The sequence below is a fragment of the Pistacia vera genome, unplaced genomic scaffold (assembly GCF_008641045.1).
Source record: "Pistacia vera cultivar Batoury unplaced genomic scaffold, PisVer_v2 Contig595, whole genome shotgun sequence".
Lineage (NCBI taxonomy): Eukaryota > Viridiplantae > Streptophyta > Magnoliopsida > Sapindales > Anacardiaceae > Pistacia > Pistacia vera.
The window spans coordinates 470,407-481,590 of record NW_022196440.1 but is presented as its reverse complement, the minus strand read 5'-3'; the positions used below and the strand labels follow the sequence as shown (position 1 = coordinate 481,590).

The window sequence follows — 11,184 nt, the reverse complement described above, 5'->3', positions numbered from 1 at the left end:
TTCATCGTCCAGCACATCAAAGGTCACACCAATATCATTATAGATTATTTATCCAGACCTAAAACTAAACAAGTTTGTTTCATGAACCCTAGGTCAAAACCACTCCCTTGTTTCATGTATCAACCACTAATCTAGTCCAGTTCTTGTTCATCTTCTTCTTCACCAAACCATATGTCGGACACACCTCCTGAATTTGATGACCCTGTTAGAACTCATACCATTGATGAAAATGTCACCCTTTCATGTTTTCTTATTAGATCCAATGAATTGAAAAGTGTGGACAATCCATGTATGATATGCTAGGTGTCCATTCAGATTACCCCTTTTCAAAAATCTTATGTTTGCCTCCTGGTCCAGATATCATATTTCTAGAAGAATTATTATGGTTCTTTTGGTATATGTTACACTAGTACCACATTGCAATTCAATTCTCAGTCCATTATATGTTGAAAATGATTTCACAGTATCAGACATCCTCAAGCTCTGAGTTACACTTTTTGATGACTTTTCTCGAATGATTCAAAACCCTGGAAAAATGGAAGTTTGTGTTTGCTCATCAACTTGCTCAATACAGAGTCCTATGTCCACCAAAATGGCATGGTCCATTATGTTTTTTCATAGACACCACTCCATCAGATCCGATGGCCTATGTTTTTCACAGTATCAAGTCACATTTCATCGATCATATCCATATGATCTCGTCCATAATATGTTTGACCATCCTCTTGAGATTAGGTCAATTTAGAAAATTCTTTTTTAGAAAAATCAAACGATTCTAGATGAGATATGGCCATCTTTTCGCGATGATGCCCCGTGGGAACGCTTTCCTCTAGCCTACACTGAGATATTACTCCAGGCCAAACAAACATGTATAAGTGCTGTCACTACTCAATTAAATGCTACTTCAGACTATCTAGAATGGTGGTGCCCAGATTCTTAGCTAGATACTGTGCAGGAAGAAGAGCTTCAATAGTCTCGTGATTACTATCTTCATAAATCCAAGCAACATCAGTACATGCATGCACCCAAGTACCTCTGCAAGGTAGTCATCTCAGTCTCCACACATTTATGAACTCGTACCATTGATGAAAATGTTACCACCCTCATGTTTTCTTATCAGATTCAATGCATTGAAAAATGTGGACAATCCATGTATGATATGTTAGGTGTCCATCCAGATTACCCCTTTTCAAAAAAAATTTGTTTACCTCAAAGTCTTGATATAATATTTAAAGAAGAATTATTATGGTTCTTTTGGTATATGTTACACCAGTACCTTATTGCCATTCAATTCCCGATCCATCATATGTTGAAAATAATTTCCTAATATCAGTCATCCTCAACCTTTGAATTACACTCTTTGATGACTTTTCTCAAATGGTTCAAAACCCTAGAAAAATAGAAATTTGTGTTTGCTCATCAGCTTGCCCGATACAAAGGTCCTATGTCTACCAAAATGGCATGGTCTATCATGTTTTTCCACATACATCACTCCATCAGATCCGATGGCTTATATTTTTCACAGCATCAAGTCACATTTCATCGATCTTATCCATATGATCTAGTCCATAATATGTTTGACCATCCTATTGAGACTAGATCAATTCAAAAAATCCTTTTTGAAAAAAATCAGATAATTCCAAATGAAATCTGGCCATCCTTTTGCGATGATGCTTCGTGGGAATTCTTTCCTCCAGACTACACTGAGAAATTACTCCAAGCCAAACAAACATGCATACGTTCAATCACTGCTCAATTCAATGCCACTTTAGATTATCCAGAATGGTGGTACCCAAACTCACAGCTAGATATTGTGTAGGAAGAAGAGCTTCAGCAGTCTCGTAATAACTATCTTCATAAATTCAAGCGACAATAGTATATACATGCACCAAGTACCTCTGCAAAGCAGACATCTCAGTTTCCAGACATTTCTCCTGATACTCATCCAAATACATCTTCTTGACAAATCCTTGCTGACTGGATTCAATCAATGGGTTGTCTCGATTTTTAGGATGAAGACTCGTGGCACGTTACAAACCTGTCAGACGATTAAAGCTCTGCGTGTCTTAAAATAAAGGTTGTGTCCTTTATGGAAAATAGTCATGGAGTAAACATTTTGCCAGCTCAATGTAATATCTTTTGTATGAATTGTAAAAGTCAAGTATTGTAGGCAAATAAATGAAAAAAAAAAAAAAAAGTCAAAAAGTCTAGTCATGTATTAAATGACTCAATTATGAGTCTTGCATGCAATGTATTACTCTTCTCTATAAATAAAGGCTTTTACCTTCTCGTAGGAAGGAGGAGCATTGTGAAAAACTCTTGTATATTTCTCTTCATCAAGAATCTCTCACTTCTCCTTTGCATGTTTTATTTGCACATCTTTACCATAGTTCTTCCATGTTTCTTTCATCCTTCTAAACTTTCCCTCAACCTCAAGGGTGTTGCGATATTCTGATAATGTTAAGGGTAGCAAAAGATCCCATATATGTTCTTAATTTATGTTCTTTGACATGTTTAATATATATATTCTTCATTTATATNATCCTACCCATCACTCTATTACTTGAGCGACTAGTGCACTTGCTAGTTTTGCATGTTGTAGAAAACACGCATCAAATGGCTCAGCAAATATTCCTTCGCCGTCCAGCACATCAAAGGTCGCACCAACACCATTGCAGATTATTTATCCAGACCTAAAACTAAACAAGTCAGTTTCATGAACCCTAGATCCAAACCTCTTCCTTGTTTCATGTTCCAACCATTAACCTAGTCTAGTTCCTATTCATCATCTTCTTCACCAAACCATATTCCAGAAGTATCTCCTGAATTCGATGACCTTGTTTGAACTCGTATCATTGATGAAAATGCTACCACCCTCATGTTTTCTTATCAGATTCAATGCATTGAAAAATGTGGACAATCCATGCATTATATGTTAGGTGTCCATCCAGATTACCCATTTTCCAAAATCTTTTGTTTACCTCCAGGTCTTGATATCATATTTCCAGAAGAATTATTATGGTTCTTTTGGTATATGTTACACCAGTACCACATTGTCATTCAATTCCCGGTCCACATATGTTGAAAATAATATCTCAATACCTGTCATCCTCAACCTCTGAGTTACATTCTTTAATGACTTTTTCTCAAATGGCTCAAAACCCTAGAAAAATAGAAATATGTGTTTGCTCATCAGCTTGCCCAATAAAAAGTCATATGTCTACCAAAATGGCATGGTCTATCATGTTTTTCCGCAGACATCACTCCATCAGATCCGATGGCCTATATTTTTCACAACATCAAGTCACATTTCATTGGTCTTATCCATATGATCTCGTCCATAATATGTTTAACCATCCTGTTGAGACTAGATCAATTCAAAAAAATTAGATAATTCCAGATGAAATATGACCATCTTTTCGTGATGATGCTCTGTGGGAACTTTTTCCTCTAGACTACATTGAGAAATTACTCCAAGCCAAACAAACATGCATATGTTCCATCACTGCTCAATTCAATACCACTTCAGATTATCTAGAAGGGTGGTACCCAGACTCACAGCTAGATACTGTGCAGGAAGAAGAGCTTCAGCAGTCTTGTAATTACTATCTTCATAAATCCAAGCGACAACAGTACATGCATACACCAAGTACCTCTGCAAAGCAAACATCTCAGTTTCCAGACATTTCTCCAAATACTCATCCAGATACATCTTCTTGACAAATCTCTGCTAACTAGATTCAATCAATGGGTTGTCTCGATTTCCAGGATGAAGACTCGTGGCGCGTTACAAACTTGTCAGATGATTAAAGCTTTACTTGTCTTAAAATAAAAGTTGTGTCTTTTATGTTTATATGTAAAATAGTCATGGACTAAATGGCAATTTGCCAACTCAGTGTATTATCTTTCGCATGAGTTGTAAAAGTCAAGTATTGTAGGTAAATAAATGTAAAAAAAAAAAAAAAAAAAAGTCTAGTCATGTATTAAATGCCTCATTAATGCGTCTTGAATGCAATGTATTAATCTTCTCTATAAATAAAGGCTTTTACCTTCTCATGGGGGAAGAGGAGCATTGTGAAAAAATCTTGTATATTTCTCTTGCTTTTACATTATTATCTTATCAATAATCTCTCACTTCTCCCTTGTATATTTTCTTTGCACGTCTTTCTTATCATAGTTCTTCCACGTTTTCTTCATACTTCTAAACTTTCCCTAAACCTCAAGAGTGTTGTAATATTCTGATAATGTTAAGGTAGCAAAAGATCCCATATATGTTCTTCATTTATGTTCTTTGATATGTTTAATATATATGTTCTTCATTTATGTTCTTGATATGTTTAATTTTCGCTAGCCCTTTTAGATGATGTTAGAAGATGTGTGGGTGTAAGTGTGTGTGGGATAAGATGAGGGCCTTGACCATAATTTCGACCAATCATTGTGTTGATTGGTTTCACTTAGGTTAGCTATCATAGTTTCCCACATGCATAAACTCCATAGTCGATCTTCCGGCAGCATCTCTAGGGTTACTCATAAACTCCATAATCAGTCTTCTGGCAGCATCTCTAAGGTCTAGTAACCCGTATGGTATCAGAGCCAGCACACTTCTAGATTCCAATTTCTGTGTGTGCAGAGGACTACCTCCCCTCGGATATTGGCTTCTTTAAGTTACTTATTGGTTCCAATTTTTTTGTGTGCGGAGGACTACCTCCCCTCAGATATTGGCTCCTTTAAGTCATGGTTGTGTTTTATGTTTGGGTCTTGAGCTATTCTTACAATTTGATGTGGTATTACGCATCTAAGAGGTTGAACTCACGCATATGGAATCATCTTCAGCTTTATCTACGTTCACTGCTCCAATAAATACTAGCTTATCTAGATCTTCTTCTAAAGTAGATAGTTTGTATGAAATATCTTATATTCCAGAAAATCAAAAAATCCAAGATATTATCCCTCCCATTGTAAATCTTTATACAGCATTTTCCAAGTCTTCTTCTTCTTTGTCTAAAACCTTTAAAACTCTTGTTAGTCCTTCCAGAAAGCCAGCCAGAGACTATGTCTAGACTAGTACTTTTGATAAGTGTCAAATTCCAGCCACAACTTAAGAACAATATGTTACTTTGGAAATCCCTCAAGAATCCATTGCCCAATGGATCCGTGAAGGATACTCTCATGTACACTTTGGTGTTATTAGGCTAGCTCTATCTTATCATGGCAGAATAGGAATCCCAGTTTATATCCGAATCGCTTTGTTAGACACCAGATTGTCCAATATCAACATGCTTGCATAGGAACAGCGCATACAACTTTGAATGCTGGGACAATCATAATGACATTGTTTCCTAATTTCAATATGTCTCCCTCTGATGTTCATTACTCCAAAGCTCTTAAAGTTCAATTACAGATAGTTGGTGCAGATTTAAATCCAAGAAGTATTGCAGCTACTTTGCATTATCAAATGGTTTGGCGGATCCAAGACCATGCTCTTGATCTCGCTATTCCTACGACTACTAATGCGTTGCTCCTTACTGTTGGCTCTCAGAATACTCCTCACTGCATCAATATTCCTAGGCAGATTTCCAGAAATGATTTGATTAAATTGTTACCAAACTCTTGGGAGACGAGTTACGAGTCTCTTAATAAAAAAGAAACTCCAATGGTTTCTACAAAATCCACCATGCATGATAATAGTGATGGAACAACAACTATCAGATTTAAGTCTCCAGCAACTCCCAGTGCTCCACCTTTGAGTTTTCGACAAACTCAATTCATGATCACTCCAGTCTCACCAACTACAGTAGTACGGGAACCTGGACTTTTCATTCATTCATTTCAACAATCTAGTATTCCTGTCTATCATCAATTTGATCCAGTCACTGGTCACACTCCATTTGATCTTGACTACCAATGCTTGGACTGTCGTGATGATCCGATTTGGGAAATAGACAAGCATTATCTTTCCAAACGAAACTTTTCCAAAAGGAAAAAACAGACAGCTCGGTGTAGTAAAAAAGATCTTCACTCTAGATTTGAAGACCATGATCCTGAAGTTGGCCTTCTTAGTCAACCATCTAGTAAATTTGACTATTATGTCAAATATTCTCCACCGGCCTGGAAAGAATCACCATCCATTACACCTTCATGAGAAATCCCTCCAAAACCTAAACCCAAATCACCTTTAAAACTATCTAAATCACCTTACTTTAAAAAACAATCTTTACCATGTTATTAGCAGGCTCTCCGGTGGATTGCAAAAGAAAACAAACCAACCCATTCACCCCTTGTTCATACTCCACATGTCCAGTCTATTATGATGATTCAATCTCCTGAACCCCAAAAGATATGACAAAATTTCAATTATGACACAGACTTTCCTTCTTTTAAGGAAACTGGGACTCAATAACCAAAAGTGGTTCCTTCCAAAGTCATACAGTCTGATGGATCCACTCCAAAACTCTCCCAAGCTGAAGCAGTTCTCAATTGGTAGACTGAAAATGCTTTAACCTAAAACAAAACCATTACCAGAATTGAACAAAAATTGGATCTGATAGCTCATCGGGTGGACTCTCAGTCTCAGAACCACACTATGTTGATTTCTCGATTATAAAAACCAGATTAATCAGCTCCAAAACTGGATTGATCAACTCCATTAGGAATTAATGCATATTGTCAACACCTCTCATGGCTATTCAGCTTAATGTCCCCAGAAGGAAGCAAAAATGAAGTCACTAAAAACCCAAATGGCATCACTTCAATAGGAATATCTTAAGCAAAAACTCAGACAACCACAGACTTTCTTGAAATGTCTTTGGTGCCAAATCCTTTTAATTCTTCAACAGCATGGCCACGACTCTCTTTTTCACCTTTCCTAAAGATTAGTCAACCTTTGGTCTTGCCTCAAATACCTTCTAGTGTTGTTCAGGCTTTTGGCAACACTGAACAGTTATATGCCAAGTTCCATAAAGAACGTGATGAAAAGATTAAGCTGGAACAAGAACAAAAGAAGCAAGAAAAATATTATGCTAAAACTCAAAAACCATCCGATGATATACCTGACTCTTTCTCTTCCAGTCATTCAGATGCTCCATCTCCTAAGTCTCATCGTCCTTTATCTAAGGATAAGGCTCCAATGCAAGTAATGATGATGGAAGATCGCCAAACTTCTGCTGATCCTGTCTCTTAAAATTATCCTGTCTCTTTCAATTTTATGAGATCTTTTTTTAGAGACTTGGCAAAAAGACAACGTCTTGCAGCTTCAGGTATTTCTCAGGATTCTTTGTCTATCTTCCATACAGAATCAGAAGCTGATATCCCTTCTATTGATGAATCATTTGAAAGTGGCTTTGACTCTGAAATTGATACTTCTGATCAACATCTTCATGTTTATCCCCGACTGATGACCCATCAACCCGAATCTTCAAGACTACCTACTGTCTCTAAGGTTGATGATGAGATGCCTGAAGGTGATGATTCCATTCCAGACTTTCCGCCTATGTATCGATAATCCTGTCATACTATGATTGAGCATGACTCTTATGCAACTTCAGCAAAGCTCCATACTTTTACTGTTGATGATCTTCCTCCACACAAATGGAGAAATCGGATGTCTGAATTTCAAGCTTGGTTGCAAGCTAAGATGCTTAAACCTAATGCCCAAGTCTCTACTGTACTTACGCAGTTTACAGCTAGATTTGGTGGCATTCTCCGTGATTGGTAGATTAGTCTTCTAGACATTTGATTAAAAAAAGGATTTCTCAAATTTCCACCAAGGGTAGCCACACTGCCACCCTAGTTGCTAACTGATAATCATATTTTACACTATGATTTTGCATTGAATTTTGATAGGATTTAGGATACTTTTCATACAATTTGGGCCATAATTGCTACCTAATTCTATTAATTTGTCTTTGTAGGCCTAAACGATGATTTTTAGCATAAATGACAGTTTTGAGCGTAAATTGTGTAACTTGAGCTTGGAAACTTGGAATGACCTGAATTTAGAAGCTTTGGAAAGCTAAGAAGAAGAGCTACAACTTTCATGTTTTGGGTTTTTCCTAATTCTGACTGGACAAGGGTGAAAACGTGGCTTGAAGTCGTGAAAAGTGCGCTGGGAACTGAAGAAAAATGTCTTTGGACGTGCTTCGGTATTTCTGCCATAACTTGAGCTGTAGACCTCTGATTGTGATGATTCTTGAACTACCAGAAAGATAATTTAAAGGGCTACAATTCATATGTTTAACACTTTTTCAGATTTATAATCTATCATGCTCAAATTTGGCCCGAAAGTCTTCACCGTGGCAAGTACAAAGCTTCGCCGCGGCAAAAAACTGTAGCAGATGTAAAAAATAAAACGACGCGTTTTGACTTGCTGGGGCTTCGTCCTTAAGTGAGAGAGGTATAAATTAGAGGGAAAAGGAAACAAAAGGAGTCTTGGTTCATCATTTGGGAGGCAGCTCATGGAAGGAGAAGATTATTGAAGATTTAGGCTTCAAATTAGAGAAGATTTCTCCATCTTTTGCTTGTTTTTCAATGATAAATCTTGATTCAGTTTGTTTTTGTAATTTTATTTCGTTTTTAAGTATGAACTGAGTTGTTTAGCTAGGGTTTGATGTAATCTTGATATAATGATTCAAATTTATATGAATTGATTTACTTTGAGTTTTAATTTCATGATTGAGTGTTTATCTCTTTGCTTAATGACTTTTGGATGCTTGATCACCATTCAAATGTGTGTTGTTCACAATGAGACTGAGAAGTGATTTGTGATTGTGCCTCCTGGGATAAATACCATAGATTAGCAAACACTAGAGATAGGTTTAGCGATCTATGAAATCTAGATAGAATTCCACAAAGCTTAAAAGCCTTTGAACTATTAATCTTCATTTTGTTGGGTGCGGAAGCTTAATAGGGATAAGTAGGGAAATGTAGCATGAGAATGTATGTTTACAACTTAGGGAATTCGATTTTCAATCAAGGAATTAGAACTTGGGTAATAGATTCTATGATTTGGGTTAGCGTATTTAGGTGAATTCAACACCCTAGCATTTGTTTTAGCATTGTTTAATTATTTAAGTTGTTGGGTTTTGCATTTGTATTTAGTTGTTAATTTTCCATCAATCCAATTTATTGTTTCTTCAATTAGGACTTAAACCAGGGAAATTGGTACTTAGTAACACTATCCTCGTGAGAACGATACTCTACTCATCACTCTATTACTTGTGCAACTAGTATACTTGCTACATTTGCATGTTGTAGTTACAACACATCACTAACTCCACCCTTCGTAATTCACATCCACGCTATCCATCATATTTATTAGAGCAAATGACATGTTCCCACCCAAAGATTAGCAGAATGGCAAGTTTCCACCCTTGGTCCATATATTCCAAATTTTCACCCTTAAATTAATAGAAAATTGTTTTACGTAATCGTCAAAGGGTAAAGTGGTCATTCGTAAACTCAAGCAGACCAAATTCAAAACAAAAAAACCCTTTCATAGTCGCCGCCCACAGTCGACTCCCGTAACTCCTCAATCATGTGGTGAGTTGCAACAACGCAAGGTACGATCGAAGCCAATCATTCAAGAATCCAAATCAAACCAAAATCCAATCAAATCGAAGCCAATCATTCAAGAATCCAAATCAAACCAAAATCCAATCAAATCGAAGCCATAACAACTAAGAAAAGCAACCCAAATGCGGCAGTAGACGTCAATCGGTGAGTGCCAGAAGGTGGGGTTATAGGGGTTTCGAAAAGGAGGCGTCGGTGGTGGTTTTTTTTTGGGGGGGGGTGGGGGGAGAGGGGGGAGTTTCGGCTACTAGAATTGACTAGAATTTGGCTAAGAAATCCAAAACACTAATGTAATGGTAGCCGGTGATCGGTGGGAGGAGACAAGCGGGAACCTTGAGGGTTTTGGTCAATGGAAGGTGGGGATTCTGATGGTAAGTTTGGGGAAGGCCAATGGCGACGAGAACAGCCCAAATCAGGCATGAGTTGTGGATCGTGCAATTGGGAAATTCACATAAAAACAGGTCAAGTTCGACCAAGAAACTAATCGGTCAAGCTAGGGGGAAAAGGAATTTCGCTTAGGGTGATGATTTATGTTAGTTTGGGTGAGAAAACCAGCGGTCACGATATCTTCGGCATGGTTTTAAAAATCAGACCAAACCAGCCGGTCCAACCAATTGGACCGGGACCCAATCACATGTTTGATTCGAATCAATATAAAACCCAGTTATATTCAATAACCTGCTATGAACCGCCATTGAACCGAGAAAATAGTGAGAACTGCCAGTCCAATCGGACTGCTTGATAAATCGGTCCAATATTTCAAAAGGGGAAAAAAGCCCTAACACGGTAACACCATTCTATCCTCTGAAAATCTGAAATCTAAGCTACCCACTCAAATCACCACTCAAATCGCCACTCAATCTCAATGAACTCCACTCTCTGAAGTCTTAAATCGCAACTCTACTCTCTGAAATCGACGACGACGCCTTCCTCGTCGAAAATTGATGATGATAGCTCCATTCCTTGTTGGAAATCGACGACGACGACGATAGCTCCATTCCTTGTTGGAAATCGACGATGACGACAACAACAACTCCATTCCTCAATGATGACGACGACGACGACGACAGCTCCATTTCTCGCTGGAAATCGACGATGATGACAACAATAGCTCCATTCCTCGATGATGACGATGACGACAGCTCCATTCCTCGCTGGAAATCGATGACAATGATGACGATGGCTCCATTCCTCACTAGAAATCGACAACATCACAACTACATTTCAAAAAGTGTAAGTTTTTCATGAGTCACGCCCCTTCCATTTTTGCAGATCTAGTTGATGTATCTATGTTCTTGTTATATGATGATGAGTTTAGAAATAATTTATAGCTTATCTAGATTGTTCACCAATCATGTCTATCTTGAATTAATTATGTGGGTGAGAATGGTCATTTGACTGATGCCAATGTTGTTACTCATAATTTGAGGAATACATTATCTTTGATTATGAGAATTAGAGATTATTTATTAGTCTATAGGAAAGTTTACGTTATGGAAAAACTGCATCAAGTCTCCGTATAGCTATGTAATTGTGTAATTTCTACTGTCATCTTATAGTTCAAAGCTTTTACTGCTTATTCATAAACAAGTCATATCTAGATTATTTGAGCTATAT

At 37.4% G+C, this 11,184-nt stretch overlaps 1 protein-coding gene across 1 annotated transcript; it reads left to right on the top strand.

Annotated features, from left to right (window-relative positions):
• The first annotated feature begins 5,326 nt into the window (after positions 1-5,326).
• Positions 5,327-6,142, top strand: LOC116110078. Its single transcript, XM_031396311.1, has one exon. The coding sequence runs from the start codon at positions 5,327-5,329 to the stop codon at positions 6,140-6,142; it is 816 nt and encodes a 271-aa protein (XP_031252171.1).
• Positions 6,143-11,184: the final 5,042 nt, after the last annotated feature.

What these genes read in the sequence shown, in the direction of transcription:
- LOC116110078 (XM_031396311.1), top strand. Translation starts at nt 5,327, where the DNA reads ATGACATTGTTTCCTAATTTCAATATGTCTCCCTCTGATGTTCATTAC.